Source organism: Sardina pilchardus, chromosome 9 (genome assembly GCF_963854185.1).
Source record: "Sardina pilchardus chromosome 9, fSarPil1.1, whole genome shotgun sequence".
Classification (NCBI taxonomy): Eukaryota; Metazoa; Chordata; class Actinopteri; order Clupeiformes; family Clupeidae; genus Sardina; species Sardina pilchardus.
In genome coordinates, this window is record NC_085002.1 from 4,251,918 (window position 1) to 4,270,101 (window position 18,184).

The 18,184-nt window shown below is 41.1% G+C and overlaps 1 protein-coding gene and 1 long non-coding RNA gene across 2 annotated transcripts in view; one reads left to right on the forward strand and one right to left on the reverse strand.

Moving 5' to 3' along the window:
• LOC134092464 (uncharacterized) overlaps positions 1–18,184 on the forward strand; it is a 31,566-nt gene that overhangs the window by 1,333 nt on the left and 12,049 nt on the right. The window contains exons 3-5 of the long non-coding RNA XR_009940234.1: positions 906–1,007; positions 15,406–15,504; positions 16,153–16,237. This is a non-coding gene — a long non-coding RNA (uncharacterized LOC134092464). The remainder of the gene's footprint in view (positions 1–905; positions 1,008–15,405; positions 15,505–16,152; positions 16,238–18,184) is intronic.
• Positions 653–13,367, reverse strand: LOC134092463 (myosin heavy chain, fast skeletal muscle-like). The gene is made up of 41 exons (XM_062545336.1): positions 13,320–13,367; positions 13,102–13,159; positions 12,157–12,369; positions 11,918–12,061; positions 11,658–11,814; positions 10,979–11,006; positions 10,754–10,868; positions 10,577–10,669; positions 10,422–10,485; positions 10,234–10,332; positions 10,037–10,140; positions 9,806–9,944; positions 9,603–9,721; positions 9,365–9,514; positions 9,048–9,218; positions 8,640–8,946; positions 8,336–8,409; positions 8,131–8,218; positions 7,922–8,039; positions 7,539–7,662; positions 7,224–7,360; positions 6,868–7,123; positions 6,540–6,782; positions 6,272–6,448; positions 6,030–6,175; positions 5,456–5,546; positions 4,979–5,368; positions 4,761–4,887; positions 4,310–4,428; positions 4,033–4,229; positions 3,762–3,945; positions 3,347–3,512; positions 3,088–3,212; positions 2,679–2,987; positions 2,391–2,594; positions 2,103–2,228; positions 1,803–1,973; positions 1,612–1,716; positions 1,422–1,517; positions 897–1,028; positions 653–775 (listed from the first exon to the last, which is right to left on the reverse strand). Exons 3-41 carry the CDS (start codon positions 12,355–12,357, stop codon positions 755–757), a joined length of 5,817 nt encoding a protein of 1,938 aa, XP_062401320.1. The 5' UTR covers positions 12,358–12,369; positions 13,102–13,159; positions 13,320–13,367; the 3' UTR covers positions 653–754.

The following is an 18,184-nucleotide window of genomic DNA, read 5'->3' on the forward strand; positions in this document are numbered from 1 at the left end:
CCCTATGCTATCAGCAGCTATCATGTCATTTTTGTTGTTCTAACTTTTGTCATTTGTGGGAAACAGCTTTCACAAGTCAACTTACTATTCAGTTATCACTCAAACGGTTAGCTGCTACATTCACTATTTAGATCTTTGTGTTGTAACTCAAAGTGGGGGCTCACATACTGTTTATGATATTCAAGGGAGGTTTAATAATACAACATTTTATAGTAGCCATTTCCATAGGCTACCTCGGGCCTTTTTGACACCCTATGTGAGAAAAACCGTAGACATGGTGCCTGCAGCATCTCACACAAAAGACCACCTCTACCATTCACTTGATAAAAATGAGTTAACTGAAAGTGTGTGTGTGTGTGTGTGTGTGTGTGTGTGTGTGTGTGTGTGTGTGTGTGTGTGTGTGTGTGTGTGTGTGTGTGTGTGTGTGTGTGTGTGTGTGTGTGTGTGTGTGTGTGTGTGTGATCTTCTCAACACATTACTTAATAGCCTATAATAGGCCTATCTGAAAAAAAGGAGTAGACCTATCTAGAGTGCATGACAAGGCCTATTAGCTACAAATTCAGCTAGTTTTTTTTTAAATATGTATCATTATTTGTTTTTAGCTTTTTAGCTTTACTCATGGGACAGATAAATAATAATCAAACAACTAAGATTGCTGAAACATCTAACTACTTTATTGATTCAGACCATTCACAAGATCATCATATTATATGAGTACTTGTCCAGGTGTGACATTAGTAGTCAATTTCAGTATTCATTCTTCTGCCTCCTTGCCCTGCAAAGTAAGCAAAGACAAATAATAAGAACCATTAACACCCTAGGTGAAGAAAATGCTTGCATTTATTATCCATTTGTTAATGAATACCAAAACTAACAGAAAATTCTTTGTATCTTACCCTGCCAAGATCACGGCTCTTGGCCCTCAGCTTGTTGACTTGGGACTCAGCGATGTCAGCACGTTCCTGAGCCTCCTCAAACTCATGCTGCACCTTCCTGTACCTGGACAGGTGAGTGTTGGCCTGCTCCTCCTGTAAGAAGAGGAAATAGAAAAGTTGCAAAATAATTTTGTTGGTAAATTGTTAATAGTATTTGATCAACATGTGACTGCAAAAGCAACATTATTGGTCATTTCAAATATACACAGCAGAGATGTTCAATTTCTAGAGCTATAGATTGGCAATTTCACACAGCCAATCAACAACCAAGCCTATTTATCATCAAAAGCAAAATCTCTAAGAAATTAACTTTTGTGAGCAAACCACATCACTGGCAGAACAGCCCTCATGACCATTTCACTTGGGTTATCAAGAAGGCATATTCCTTCATAGTTTCATTGAATGAGGCCCACGACACCCCCCAATGTGGTGATAGTGTGTGGTGTAATATTTACATTTACATTTTTTTCAAATTGTGGTACTCACAGCTTCCTCAGCCTGTCTCTTGTAGGCCTTGACTTTCAGCTGCAGCTTATCTACCAGGTCCTGAAGCCTGGTTACATTCTTCTTGTCTTCTTCAGTCTGTAGAAAATGTGCATTGCTTTGTAATTATATGTGACATTTATAATATTACAAATTAATTTACTGAAGATGTTTGCACAGTAGTACATCAAACCTGATATGTGAGCTCCTTCACTCTCCTCTCATATTTGCGAACACCTTTAATAGCATCAGCTCCACGTCTCTGTTCAGCATCAAATTCAGCCTCCAGCTCACGCACCTTGAAAAGAGATAGTATATTAGGTATTAAGCGTCAAACACCAATCAATCAGTCATGGGCCAATATTTGTGCTTGGGATATAGTACCCTTGACTCCAGTTTCTGGATCTGTTTCTTGCCACCCTTCATGGCCAGGTTCTCAGCTTCATCCAGGCGATGCTGCAGGTCTTTGACTGTGATCTCAAGGTTCTTCTTCATCCTCTCTAGGTGAGAACTGGTGTCCTGCTCCTTCTTCAGTTCTTCAGCCATCATGGCAGCCTGAATTGTTTACATCGGCCATTGAGCTCATTCTCAAAGGCTGGTTAAAATGCTTAGATTCATATTCTACATTCACTCATGTTTACAATAGCCTATAATAACTGGAAGAAATGAGTAAAATGGACTCACATCCGTAATGGCTTTCTTGGCCTTTTCCTCTGCATTCCTGGCTTCTTGGACAGTGTCTTCTACCTCACCTTGGATTTGAACTAGATCAGCCTCCAGCTTTTTCTTGGTATTGAGTAGACTAGTGTTCTATTTGAATACAAATAGGCGTCAGTATCGTTGTGTATAACAACGCTTCTTAAATCGGTGTAACCTACGACCTCTCGTAATAAATAACATTTGATAAATAATATTGTATGACTAAAATAAAAAAATAATTATTTTACATAACATGTGGTGGGATGCTCTCACCTGCGAGTGCAGCAGCGTTACACGCTCACTGGCATCCACCAGCTCCTGCTCGGCCACTTTGCGGCCTCTCTCTGTCTGCTCCAGAGCAGCTCTCAGCTCCTCAATCTCAGCCAGCATTAGGGTGTTCCTGCGCTCTACCATGGCAACCTGCTCCTTCATGTCCTCCTGTCCTCTAATAGCATCATCAAGGTGCAGTTGGGCATCCTGATATTGCAATTAGCGTTACTTTTATTGTAATTAAAGAACCTTAAAAAAAAAAAAAAAAATGTGAATAATACATTTAAATACCTTGAGCTGTCCCTGGACATTCCTCAGCTGTTTCTGAGCTTCAGAAGCCTGGCGATTGGCATGGCTGAGCTGAATCTCCATCTCATTGAGGTCTCCCTCCATCTTCTTCTTGATTCTCAGGGCATCGTTTCTGCTCCTGATTTCAGAATCTAAAGTGCTCTGCATGGTGTCAATCACCCTCTGGCTGTTCCTCTTGATCTGCTCAATCTCCTCATCCTTCTCAGCCAGCTTCCTGTCAATCTCACCCTTGACTTGTGTGAGCTCCAACTGGACACGGAGAATCTTGGACTCCTCATGCTCAAGAGTGGCCTGAGTTATGAAATTCAGAAAGAAGTTAATAGAGCTAGTCACCATCAACTTCTTTTCATCTTTTAAACATCATTTTGTCCTCGGATCATAATGTTCTCACCTCTGCCTCTTCAAGTGCAGTGTGGATTTCACATTTTTCTGCTTCTACTGACTTCTTGGATTTTTCCAGCTCATGGATGGCTTTTCCTGTCTCACCCAGTTGCTCAGTCAAGTCTGATATTTCCTCTGTGATTAAAAGCAGAGAGATTCCATATGGGAGTACTTGATAACGCCAGTGTCTCATTTGTAGTGGCTATTGATGTTTATGTACGTTGTGGATCTAAATATTGTTCATATTGATTGCACATGCACATGCTTACGTTGCAGGTTCTTGTTCTCCCTCTTCAGGGTCTCCAGGTGATCCAGAGTCTCTTCATAGGAGTTCTTCATCTTGAAGAGCTCAGTGCTCAGAGAGCGAGCCTCTTTCTGAGAACCTTCCAGCTCAGCCTGGCACTCCTCATACTTTTGCTTCCATTCTGCCAGAACCTAAATGTGTAATAAGACTGTGTTCATTTGAATTTTAGTAGTAGATTCATGCATATTATTTGCATATTTTTTGTATGCAAGATCTACATACTGTACACATTACAACTGATGGCAATAGAATCATATAATATCCAATGCTCAACACAACTGCCAGAACATGTTAATTTTCATTTCAAGTAGATTCATGGATACACTGATGCCAAATTATGGTAATAGAATCATATCCAATGACTTGAATAGTGTTTTTACCTTGTCAAAGTTTCTCTGTTTCTTGTCAAGGTTGGCAGCCAGTGCATTAGCTCTCTCTACATCAATCATGAGGTCCTCCACTTCAGCGTGCAGTCTCTGCTTGGTCTTTTCCAGAGAGGCACACTTGGCATTCACAGCCTCAATGGACTCTTCAGCATCTTGTAGGCGTTGTGCAAGTTTTTTCCTGGAAACAATTCAGAAACACCAACTGTTATGCTCCAACAATTTCTAAAATAACTTAATGGTATTTAATTCAATGATGTCACCATACTTGGACTCCTCCAGCTCCTCAGTGCGCTGGATGGCATCAGTTTCATATTTTGTTCTCCACTGAGCCACCTCACTGTTGGCCTTGGACATTCCACGCTGCAGCTCAGCCTTGGCCTCCTGCTCCTCCTCATACTGCTCTCTGAGCAGGTCACAGTCATGACGAGCTGATTGGACAGCATGAGCCAGGGCATTCTTGGCCTTTAGGAAATGTAGAAAAAATATTAATCTACTAAAAAACATTTTAAGGATGAAGATATTTAAGAATGAACTGAACTTGCCTTGACTTCCTCCTCTATTTGCCTTTTCAGCTCCTCAATCTGCTGAGTGTAAGCTTGCTTGCTTCTAGTCAGCTGAATGACAAGGGACTCTCTCTCCTCAAGCTGGCGGCCCATCTCACCTAATATGTTTTGTTGAAAGAAATGTGATGATAATAGAAAATACTGAGAATTGTCAAAAGGATGTGCACATCACTAGAAAGTGTAGATGCTGGACCCAAGACAGTGCAACATGAAAAGTATATTACTCTGTGCACACTGAAGGTGCCTGTCAGTACAGTTTGATGAGGCTCCCATCAGTGACGTTTCAAGTTCTCTGCTCTATGTTCTATGCTCATTAAAACTGTATTGAAATGGAACAGACTTTTTCAAAATGGAGAATATTCTAATTCTGCACACATTCAGAACCAAAAGAACTACTATATATATTTATAAGTACATTTACATAACATACCATTTTCGGTTTGAAGTCTTGCCTTTTGTGCACTTAAGTCATTTAAGTGACGGACATTTTCTTCATTCTTGGTTTTTAATTCACTGAGCTGGTCCTCCAAAGTTCTGCACATCTTCTCAAGGTTTGTCTGTCAGAAACAGTATCAACCATCCTCATTTGATTGTCGTTGTTATGATAAACTTCTTCTTGATTTTTATTATTTTCATAAAATCATTTACCTTGGATTTGGCAACAGCCTCCATGTTACTGGAGAGATCATCAATCTCCATTTTGAATTCACTCTTCTCCTTCTCCAGCTTCTGCTTGACGCGCTGCAGGTTATCAATTTGCTCGCCCAGTTCAGCCACAGTGTCGGCCTGCTTCTTGCGCAGAGCGGCAGCAGTAGCTTCATGCTGCAGGGTGGACTCCTCAAGATCACGACGCAGCTTCTGGAACTCTGCCTCACGCTTCTTGTTCATCTCAATCTGAGCAGAAGTGGCCCCACCAGCCTCCTCAAGCCTCTCACTGATCTCCTCAAGTTCCCTGGAGAGATCAGCTCTCTGCTTCTCAACTTTAGCCCGAGCAGCACGTTCAGCTTCGATTTCTTCTTCCAGTTCTTCAATGCGAGCCTGAAGAAAAGGGTTTTACAATTCTGAATGCTTCATTAATTAGCACAGCCATCTAAATACACACCACATTCAGATTTAATGAAGCACCTGGAGTTCCTTAATCTTTTTCTGAAGCTGAACTCCCAGTGTCTGTTCATCTTCAATCCTCCCAAGAAGTTGACTAATTTCAAAGTCTTTCCTGTGTGGATAATACCACAGATATGTTATGTATCTAGCGTCTTGAATTTATTCATATTCAATTGCATCAATAATTATTATATTTAACATATGTATTAAAGGTATACTATGCAGGATTGGCGATTTCAACGCCGGTTTCGCTTTCACTTTTCATTTTCGCTCGTTTTATGCTTGCATATTTCTCTGCAGAGCTTCCCCTACAGCTTTAGCGTGTATATTTGACAAAACTCCTCAATCGGTCAGTCTGCCGTGCCTTTTCATGAGACTTTACATGACACTTCCTGGAGTAGAGCATGGGTGCGTGCCCGGTGTCTCCTGAAGTTGCAAGTGTGGTTTTACCGCTACAGACCACTAGAGCGGCCAAAAAAAACACCGTTCGACCGGTAATGACTCATTTCATCATACATAACGGTATGGAACGAATTGATTAACTGAAAAACGTTGCATAGTATACCTTTAACTGAGGATTTAAAAGGTGTCTTACTTTTTGTTCTTTTCTTCAGACTGCTGCTTATCATTCTCCAGATCCATTATGGATTCCTGGGCCAGTTTCAGGTCACCTTCAAGCTTTCTCTTGGCTCTTTCAAGATCCATGCGAAGCTTCTTTTCTTGCTCCAATGACCCTTCCAGCTAAATTTTGAAAATAAATTAATAATAATAATAATAATAATAATTATGATCAGAGTTATTGTCATTATTCTGAAAAGCTCTTCTTTGATTACTTACATCATCTACTTGTTGTTCAAGCTTGGACTTTGCTTTGGTTAGAGTATTGACTTTGTCTTCCTCTGCTTGGAGATCATCCAGAGTCTGCTGGTGTGCCTCTTGGAGGGCTTTCTTCTCCTTGGTTAATTTAGCAATGGCTTCATCTTGAGATGCCATCTCCTCAGTCAGGTTTTTAACCTTTGAAAGGTAAAAATGTAATAAGAACTAAATCTGGTGAAACCCATTCTGCTCAATGAAACTGAATTCATGAAGCGAATGAAATGCAAACCTTGTTTTCTGTGGCATGTTTTTCTTTCTCCACTTTGGCCAGGGTGAGCTCCAAGTCATCAATGTCTTTCTTCAGCTCAGAGCACTCATCCTCCAGCTTCCTCTTCTTGGCAGTCAACTCAGCGTTCATCTCCTCTTCATCCTCCAGTCTCTCGGTCGTCTCTTTGAGTTTGGCCTCCATCTGGATTTTGCTCTTAATGAGACCCTCACATCTCTCCTCAGCATCTGAGAGGCTCTCCGTTTCCTATAGTGAAATAAACAGAAGAACATAGAAATTCTTATCTCAGTTTTCTACCTTTTTTTCTGAAATCGGTGAAATATCAACTCACAGCTGCCACTGCCAATTGCAGATCATTTTTTTCTTGGAATAGAGTGACCATCTTCTCTTCAAGTTCTTTCTTCTTGGATAAGGCTTTTTCAAGGTCCACTTTCATTTTATCATAGTTCTCCTTCATTGCTGCCATTTCTTTCTCAGTTTCAGCACTTTTCAGAAGAGGCTTGATCTTGAAGTACAGCTTCATCCATGGCCAGGTTTTCACATTCATGAATGAGCGGATGTTGTACTGTATGGTATAGATAGCCTCTCTATGAGAATAAAGAAGTTTCGCGTTTTAACCATATGAAATCATTTTAATTGTCTATTGTTTGCAGTGGTCTTGGTCATCCAAATTTGACATCTTTTTACCTTCTCTCCATCATCTTGACAAACTCTTTCCTCATTAGATAGCCACGACAGAGAGCCTGAGTGAGTGTGACTAGGATTGCCAGCTTCTCATCTCGCATCTCCTCAAGTAGGCCCAAAAGGCCAGCTTTGAAGAACACCTGTAAAAGGACAGATCACAGTATAATGACACATCATAATAGCACACGGCACATGTTTGTTTCCCCATAATCCAAGATCATGATTGATTTGGCCTAAATGAGGGGATTGAGAGCAGAGGTTGACAGTGACCTACAGTAGTGTTAGGATAGTATCTGCACTCGTGCAATTATGAATTACCTTTGTGTGGCCAAACTTGTACTGAGTGTGGTCGACATCAATGGAGCCCAAGAGTTTCTCTGAAGCCTTCTTGTTATCGATGAACTGACCCTCGGGGATGACACTGGCATTCAATACTTTGTATCTAAATCAGACAGATTAGAAGATAAATATGTGTCTCTTTCAGTGTTATCAGCTGTAACAACACATGATAGACAGACAGACAGACAGACAGACAGACAGACAGACAGACAGACAGACAGACAGACAGACAGACAGACAGATAGATAGATAGATAGATAGATAGATCGACCGATAGATACTCTATTGATCCCCAAGGGAAATTCAAGGAAAATGTACACATGGTAAAATGTTACATTGAGATTTATGTCTTATGATGATACCGCTGCTTGAAGTCACCATATTGGATTCTGCTGGGGAAGCCCTTTCTGCAGATTCTGATGCCCTCCAGCACACCATTACACCTCAACTGGTGGATGACCAGGAAGTTCTCCATAAGACCTAAAATCAGGAGTAAATTGTTCACAACTCAAATGAGAACAGACATGTTTTCATTAATTTAATTTAAGTCATTCAACTCAGTGGTTCAAACCTGGAGTCTTTGACTCGTTGGGAATCAGACAGCGCACAAAGTGAGGATGGGTGCTCCTCAGGTTGGTCATCAGTTTGCCCAGGTTCTCCTTCAAGGGTAAAGGTCTCAAGTTCAGTTAAGCGTGTACAAAGTGCTGTGACCTATCAATCAACAGCAATAAAACCAATATAAATATGTATTAATCAGTTATTAATCTGAAACTTACCCTGAACAAAGCAGACACAGTCTGGAAAGAACCACCCTTCTTTTTGCCGCCTTTCTTGCCACCACCACTGTCAGCTGACAAAATATTACAGTCATTGATTCTCTACTCATTAAACCATTGTTGGTTGCAGCTATATCCTCTGCTTAATTTCTTCTGGATATTTTTACATGAGCAGATCTGTTAACTGCTTAGAGTACATCTCAAAATAGAAGCCACAACAAAAACTATGGATACTCAACTTGACTTCAGCCAGACGTACATAGAGCCTTGCTGTACATTTAAAATTGAATAAGATATGTTTTACCTTCAGCTGAGGCATGTGTTGCATACAGTAGACATAACAGCTTGACTGCAGACTTCTGGTACAGCTGTACCACAGAGTCGTTCAATGGATCCTTGTTCTTGTCCAGCCAGCCATTGATGTTGTAGTCCACAGTGCCAGCATAGTGCACCAGGGAGAAATGGGCCTCTGGTTTGCCCTTTACTGGTTTGGGTTTCTCAAAGCACTTGGTTTTGCCAAGATGCTGGTCATACAGCTTGTTCTTGAAGGTAGTGTCTGAGGCCTTGGGGAACATGCACTCCTCTTCAAGGATGGAGAAGATGCCCATTGGCTATAAAAAAGATCAATATGTTATGACTGATGTCTGTGTGTTTCTGCAGATCATTCACATATGAGTTTGGGTGAGCCCAGATGAATCTGTGAGTACGCTACCTTCTCAATAAGCTCAATGCAGGCAGCCAAATCCATGCCAAAGTCAATGAACTCCCAGTCAATTCCTTCTTTCTTGTATTCCTCTTGCTCCAGCACAAACATGTGATGATTGAAAAACTGTTGCAGTTTCTCATTTGTAAAGTTGATACACAGCTGCTCCAAGCTGTTGAACTAGTATGTCCAAAAGTAAACAAACACACACACACACACACACACACACACACACACACACACACACACACATACACACACACACAAGGCTTTAGGAACCGCCTATTAATAGATAAGATAATGTATAATTTATGATATTCACTCACATCAAAGATCTCAAATCCAGCAATGTCCAGCACACCAATGAAGAACTGCCTTGGCTGCTTTGTGTCCAGCATCTCATTGATACGGACAACCATCCACAAGAACATCTTCTCATAGACTGACTTACATAGAGCGCTGACAGCATTGTTGACCTTGTCAGGAGTAATCAACATTATTAATACAGTAGTTCAACACAACATATATAATATGTCATGCCTTATTTTTGCATAGCCAACCAACCTGTGGAACGGTTTGACCTTTGGTCACAAACTCATTTCCGACCTTCACTCTGGGGTAGCACAGAGCCTTCAGCATGTCAGCTGAGTTCAGGCCCATGAGATACGCAATTTTATCAGCCTCTAAATGAAGTTGATTTTAAGACATTAAAATATTGTTGGCCCATGTTACATTTTAACCAAGGTGAAAATAATTTTTTTCCTCACCCTCAGTGCCATCAGGCTCAGCCTGCTCTTCTCTCTGCTTCTGCTTGAACTTCATGTTCCCATGATGCATCACAGCACCTGTCAGCTTGTAGATGCCCATTTTCTCCTCAGCGGTGAAACCCAAGATATCAATAGCCGTCTGTGGAGACAACAGGTTTCACATGAGTTATTTTCTAAGTGTTATTCAGTGCAGAATTATGAGTTTGGTTATGACACACTCAGATATCTTACATCTGTAGCAATGAGCTCTTCCACATCATTGATACTCTTCACAGAAATTTCACCTCTGCTGACCATTGGAAAATCATATGGGTTGGTGGTGATGAGGAGGGCCTCTAAAATATACAAAAATAGTAATGTAAGATAGATATAGCTTCTAATAGAATATTTTAGTTTTATCAAATCTTTACTTTGGCTTAATGTCCTACCAATCAGCTCAGCCTTGTGTCCAGTGCAGAGCTGGTAGAAGATGTGGTAGCTCCTCTCAGCAGACAGCTGGAATGTTACTCTTGACTTCTCCAGCAGATCTGTGACATGACATTTTAAGTATTAAGTATTACGTTTCTACAATTATATTCAATATTTACTTCCTTAATAGTAGATGACGACCACTTACATGTCTCGATATCAGCAGAGGCCAGTTTGCCAGTTGTGCCAAAATGGATTCTGATGAATTTACCCTGGAAGATTTGTGATGAAAAAAAAAAAGTTAAGATTCAAACAAGTATTTTTTTTTAAATAATTTCATATGATGTTCTGATAAATACTTACAAAACGGGAGGAGTTGTCATTCCTCACAGTCTTGGCATTACCATAGGCCTCCAGCAGAGGGTTGGCTGCAATGATCTGATCCTCTAGTGACCCCTGGAGAAGAAGTGGGATCATTTACTGAAGCTGTTGTTTCCCAAAAGGTCAATATACATCTGTTCTGATGTTTATCCTTCTCACCTGCATTTTACCAGGGACTAGTTCAGCTTTCTTTCCTCCTCCAGCCACTGCAATTGTTGCAAAGTACTGGATGACACGCTTGGTGTTCACAGTCTTCCCTGCACCAGATTCTCCACTGGGAATAAACAGATGGAAAGATAGTGTTATTACATGTTCCTGTAGCTGAAAGTTGAATTATGCTTTTTGTGTGTCACTGCTTCTACGTTAATGTTGAAGAGTTCTTACGTGATCAGGATTGACTGATTTTCACGATCTGGAAAAAAACATGGATCTCTTTTTAGGGATCATTCACATGTGTAATAAAGAGGCTGACAAAAGCTTCAGGCATTAGTACATCATAGTATAAGTGGACTTCTGAAATATGCTCCAGAAGCACATTTACCACCATACCTGGGAGCAAATATTGATATTTCCATTTTTTGCAAACTTTCTGATATCATTCAAGGAACACACTAACTTTTTGGGAAATTAGCTTAGTTATTGGTTAGTCAGCTTCAGTCTACCCCATAATTATAGTTAAATTGGTGTAACCCACATACAGTGAATTATGCTAAACTAGGCTGACGGTATCAGTCTGGATTATTGACACACTAAAAGGGGAGCTACACCTGGCGTGTAACTGAAGCGTAACTGACGCGTAAAATCCATTTTAGAAGACTGGTCTATTTTTTTCAAATGTATGCGCCACTATCACGTCTTGTGTAGCAACTTCCATTGATTATAGTGATTATTAACTGCTGTGGCATATGCGTTGCGAACAGAACACTTCAGCTAAGCGCCTGGTGTAACTCCCCTGTAAGACAAGGGTACAGTATGTACCTTCTTATCTGGGGTAGACAGCAAATGAGATAATTTTTCAAAAAGTTGCTGTGTTTCTTTAAGGTCATATTTATCAGTATTCTACCTTGGAGCATGAACTGATAGGCGTTATCAGAGATGGAGAAGATGTGGGGTGGAGCTTCAATTCTCTTCTTGCCCCTATAGCCTGCTACAACCTGAGCATCGTACACTGGGAGCCACTTGTAGGGGTTCACAGTGACGCAGAACAGCCCAGAGTAGGTCTGTGATAAAGAAAATTATTCAGGGTCATATGGAATCTACTTACGCTCAATTTTTATTTTGATATATTATCTGTGTTAATTATCCATGCAGTATTTCACGTACATAGATCATCCATGCTGCATAACGCTCTTTGAGGTTGTACAGCACAGCTGGTTCACTGAGGTGGGTCATCATGGCCATGTCCTCAATTTTATCATACTTTGGAGGATTCATGGGGTGGATTTCTTCTTCCTTGACAGTAAGAGTCTGAAAATATGAATCAGAAAGTTACCACTCATTACAACTCATACAAGTGGTGACATCTCAACACTGTGCTCTGATTATTGTTTAAGGTAACTCACTTTCCCACAGAGAGTTTTAACAGTGGCTTTGCCACCCTCTCTTTTCTCAAGAACACCTTTTAGGTACATCTGTTCCTTTTCTGTCACAAAGAAGGCTGTTTTGGCATCAAACGGCGCGTTCTGGGCCTCGATGCGCTCCTTCTCTGGCTTGCGGAGGTACAAGGCCGCCGCGCCAAAGCACTCCATCTCTGCATCCCCCATGGTGGCTCTTTACTGTCAGATAGAAGTAGGTTAGTTTATAGTCTTCTATAAGTCTAATGCAACTACCAGGATTTTCGGCCTGCGTCTTGCCTATGATAAGCTGGCCAATTACGTGCTTCAACATGCTACCCTTGTTGTCGTTGGTTATAGCATATTTACTTATTCTATGTATTTGTATGCAGTATTACTTGTGCTTAATACTTCAGGGGGCGGGGGATTAGTGCCGTATAAAGCGGGTTCAAATCTCAAGCCCATCACAGAGACACTGTGGGTAAAAGTGTTGGCTTAATAATACCAGTCAATGGTGTTTGTAGGCAACACCATTTATGTATCATTTAAGATAGGGTCAAGAACTGAAACAACTATTGTAATATCAGATGTTCCACAATTTTGTCATGTAATACTGCAGTCTTGTGAGTCTTGTCTCAGTAGAATGATTGATGATATTGACTGATAAGGATTCTCAGTGGAATAACTGATAATGATAAGGATTCTCAGTGGAATCACTATATCTTCAGAGACCTTCACTAACTAACCAGGACAAGGGGACATGCAACCAATTAGTGCAGTCGTCTGCCTGTTAGTTAGCTATGTCCTGACACAGGGTTGAGCAGGGAGGGACAGTGTATTGACAAATAAACATGCACAGGTTAATAATACATCATGAATAATACATTAAATGACTCATAGAGAGCGCAATTTATGGATTTTGAAAATGACAAGTTAGAAAATATTCTGGCTTACCTTTTTCCCCCTTCTACCAGAGGAAACGTTTTCTTGTTATAAGTGGCGATGACACAACCTTAGAGAAAAAAACATGATTCAGAGATCCATACAAGAAGTGAAGCGATGTTTTTGTTCTTTGATTATCAACATGAAGAACATGCGAGAACATGTTGATATTGATCTGTAATTAATTATTGAAGAAATCTTCACTATTGGTCTATGAAATGAGTTTTTACCCCCGTTGGATGCAAAGAGAGATTCCTACACAGTAGCCTCAGTGTACTGGAAGAAAAAAACTGTTTTTGACTTAAAAGGAAGTGATGCTTTATCAGGGAAATTCAACTTTAAATACATTGAATTTGTAAATTTGCAAAAACATTTATTCTTCAGCAAAAACAAGTCAAACAACAACTGGCATTTGGATGACACTGAATGGCTAACAAGAAATGTTGTGTGATCGTGCAAAACGATAAGAAATAGTTGAAGCCACTCACCTCTGTCTGCCCCAGTAGCTGGAGTGGTCCAGGATCAGGGCTCTTTTATAATGGCACAACGGCTTCCTCAGCTGCCACTCCTTTGCTGTACTTGGTCATGTATTTTCTCTGTGGCTGCTCAAGAATCTCCTCAAAGTATCATCCTATGACTTCAACAGTGCTATTATTTTTATCTCGTGATAAATCATGCACTTCATCTCATACGACCTCATAGCAAGCTCACTAATGACAAGTGGGATGATGAGACTTCTGGAGTCTGGACTGTTCAAGACAAAGGCCTAGTTCAATAGTTTAATGGTTTGTCAGACATAGATTTAAACGTAATATAATAGAAGCATAGATGTCTAAATCCATAGATACATGCAAACATACATACATTATATGAAATATATTACATAACATAAATAATCATTTGATAAAAACAAATAACTGTTGCATAACTGTCGATGACTCTCGGCACAACCATTTAGTATTGCTGAATGTTTTTATGTTGGGCCTATGTCAAACTGAAGAATTATGTGCTTCATACATCATTTTGACCATGTGATTAGATTACTATGGTGACATTTTTAAATGCCAAATCCCACAAAGTGCTAAAAAAAGAGAGCATTTGATGGGGTTTTACTCCAAGCTGTTGATGAAAAGCTGTAAATAAACTGCTGATTTGTGGAGACTCAGGTTCAGTTGTCTTTAGCTTGGGCTTATGTCAGAATGTATGCCCTCTGGCACAGCATTGATGCTTCCTTTGTGGGGGAGCCTGGAAATGTCACCCGTCTACTGTTGCAAAGGGCCACATGACATGTTCCACATTTCACAAAGGAATAAAAGATGATACAGTGGCACATAGTGAGTCAGAAGGACGGAGAAGACAGCCAGAAGATTATACTCCACCGTTGCAAGGACAGCTGTGCTCTTTCCCCTCCATCCGTAAAGTGATGGAGCTTGGATAGATATCCCGGGTATCAGTCATTTGTGTCCTTCCTCCTCCTCATCTATCGCGACATCTCACCGTTCCTTTGAAATATTACATAAGGCATCTTCAGATGTCTGTATAGCCTTTTTTTATTATTATTGTTGCGCTCAACAATAAAACACAAGTGGTCAGTTCAATCACAAGTGAGTTAACACGTTTACTGTTGGTCAGGGCCGCAAGATGACTCTCCTGGCAGCTGCTATTGTTTGGTTGGTTTTTTTTGCATCAGCTGCATCAGCTCCACACTAATGGACAGATAACTCACAGCACTGTTCTTTCTGTGTCACTCAGTGCCACATTGCATTGCAGCATCAAGCATCAATTTCAATAGTGCCTACACAAATAAAGGCTTTCCTCAAAAAAAGCATGGAACTTAATCACATTTAATAAAACCATCTGCATTTCACTAATAAAGATACAACATATGCATCTGAATCAGGTCGTTGACCTGATAAAATTAGCTTTACTGCCCAAGCTGGACTTTTCTAGGCTGGTATGACTGCCCTTCCTCCATTTTGCCAACAATGTAGCACCCAAGGGATCATGCCATGAGATGGAAAGATTCCGCAGATCACAGCTTTATTGCTGGGAACGTGATCTGTCATTGGCACACAAGGGAGGAGGGCTAAGAAATTCTGAAGCAATTACATCTGTGATATTATGGTGTGTGGTTGGTGATGGCTGCTGTGTTCCATTAAAACAAGATGATATCTGATCTCTCCACAACAGAATATTCTTATTTGGAAGAAATACAAATATAGCAGCCTGCTCACGTGGCCATCTCTGTCAACATGCTGGAGAGTGGTATTGTGGAAACGTAGCTGTACTACTCAGATGCTTTGTGTATTTCAATAGGAAACCAATGACTCTCGTCAGATCATCGCTTTCTTCAGCAGCTGCTACTGTTTGAATAGTGTCGCGAGTGAAAGAGGAGGACCGATGCCATCACAACACGTAAGTGGCCTATGTGTGTCTGAGGGCAATTTTCGGTCATTTGTTTTTTCCCTGTGCTTCGATACGTATTGTAGGATAATTTTATCTATCTCACAACAGTGTGGTAATATTAACGTTTCTATTAAGAGCTTAAGGTGCCTATGAAAGAGATACAAGAAAGAGTAACATTCTTGCCAAAACAAAACATAAATAATATGTGATGTAAACATACATTTTAGATGTCTTTGTGGTGGTCTAAAGTAGAGGACCATTTTCATGATGAAATCACACTGAAATTATTGTTGACTTTGGTTAACAGATCACATCAAGAGATAAAATCATATAAAGTGTGATTTCATTTGAGGCATGTGCTCAACTGGACTTAATGTAAGAATGCCAAATCGAGGTTGCTGTGCATAAATCAACTTCAGATCATGCTCTGTCATCCTCTCACCCCCTCCAGTGCTGATACAGAGCGCAGCAGAGGTGGAGCTTGTGCTTGCATCAGATATGTGGGGAGCTGTGGGGCAGCGGGCTCTTGTCACGGACCTCAGTGTTTAATTTATCATTGGGGATGAGGCATCTTTACACACCTCTCTGCTTTACTGTTTGAATGTGCTCTTTCCAAAAACATGATTGCCGGGATTTATCTTTTGTTGGTTTCTGCAGCTAGACCTAAGCCAAAATGACAATTGTGGGGACGGGCGGCAAATTCACGAATGCAATGATCTGGACATTTATCAACTATGACGAGGTAAGAAAATCCTAATTTTTTTAATTCACCATATGAAAAGCTTGTTAATTGATCGCATGTATATTTTCAAGGCAGTTATACTTTTCTTTCCCTCTATATTATTAACTTTTCTTACCACGTCCTAATTTTATACAAACATTCCCCTAACGTGTGGGCTTTTGTTGACAAAATGGTTTCTAATATCGCATTCCCACTTGGTCAACACTCACCTGCCTCATATTACCTGACACATGATATATTCAGGAAAGGTGGAATATGGCAGCACTTGTCACTGTATGGTCTTGTTAATGGTGTGAATGAAGCTCATGTTCTACTGCAAAAGCAGAGGGAGACAAACCTTACCTCAAGAGTAAGCCTGTTTTTTTTTTTTTTTTCAATTATTATTTATTTAATTTTGGTTCCATGTTTCTCTTTCTATATGTTCAGAATATGTGTCACTGAAATGCCATTATAGTAATCCAACTCTTTCTGACTCAGAACAGTTACAAGGTTGGAGAGGCAATGCAAAGGGAGGATAGTTATCAGAGGGGGTAACTACAGGCTGAATAATATGATCAGTCAGGACAGATCCTATAATGTCACCATAATGGGATATGCTGTGGCTCATACGGTTGAGAGTTCATCAAAGATCCTGTTTCATTTAGATGTCTTTGCAATCTCTGTGCAAAGTCTTTACAAGGAGGTGGAAGTGACACTGGACAATAAAGGTTACTGACAACCCCTTCACTCCGTATCTTTGTATCAGGGGCCAGGTAATTTTGCTGTGGCTTTATTTTATTGATTTCAACTAAATGAATAGGTTTTAGGGTTAAACCCAGTGAACGTTGAGGGATGTGCCAGAATTGGGGCAATGATGTCTTGCTAATAAAGACAATACAAGCAACACTGCACACAGTGATCTGGCTGCGCACCATGTCATATGGCCCCTAAGCAAAATGAATGGTGCCAGGAGCAGGGCTGGAGCTTACCAGGGTGCGAGGGGCTATCAGTGGAGAGAGGGCCCGGAAAATCCACACCACCCGTGAATACTTCCATATGTCACTCACAAACACCCAGTGTATTACAGCAGGAGGAGTGAAGGGACTCCACCACCTAGGAGACCACCCCGCCACCACTTGGGCTCACAGCTCCTGTCTAGTGAGAGACACTGGAAGAGAAAGGGGATTAATCAATAGTCCATAATGCGTGGCTTACAGCACAGATACACTGGTGCTGGTTCTTTCTTATCAGAGAAGGACTTATCTTAAATCGGGTGGCCGACAATATTTTCCCTTCTCGCAGAGCGATACACAGGGCGAGGTGGGCATCCCGGGTCACTGGGAGAAAGGTCAATTAGCATGCAAACACACACACTAGTACAGACAAGCACATCCCACACAACACACACCAGCGTACCCACATGTATCCCCACATGCACTAGTACTCAGCTGCACATGCACACACACACACACACACACACACACACACACACACACACACACACACACACACACACACACACACACACACACACACACACACACACACACACACACACACACACACACACACACACACACACACACACACACACACACACACACACACACACACACACACACACACACACACACACACACACACAGTAATCATAATAACCAGGGCCCAGTTAGCACTCCACATGCATAGGTATGCATATACATGCACAGATGATGCACCACAGTAACCATTACGGCTACTACTTCCACCTCTCCCGATGGACATGCTTTACCTTGTTCAAGTTGTCCACTGGAGCTACTATATAGACAACTCTCTCCCCCTGGGGAGCCTTCAGGATCTGGTAGAGTAGACCACTGAACTCCAGATGTCCTGGATCTTACAGCAGCCCCTGGCAGGGGTGCATCCTGGGCACACAGCTGCTCCTTCCGGTGAATAGTTGCTGCCAGCAGCCGCCCGCTCATGGGCTCC

What these genes read in the sequence shown, in the direction of transcription:
- LOC134092463 (XM_062545336.1), bottom strand. Translation starts at nt 12,357, where the DNA reads ATGGGGGATGCAGAGATGGAGTGCTTTGGCGCGGCGGCCTTGTACCTC. An exon ending in AAGAGCTCATTGCTACAGAT is followed by an intron (nt 9,945 to 10,036) that starts GTAAGATATCTG and finishes TTGTCTCCACAG; the next exon opens with ACGGCTATTGATATCTTGGG. An exon ending in AAAAGATTAAGGAACTCCAG is followed by an intron (nt 5,369 to 5,455) that starts GTGCTTCATTAA and finishes CCTTTTCTTCAG; the next exon opens with GCTCGCATTGAAGAACTGGA.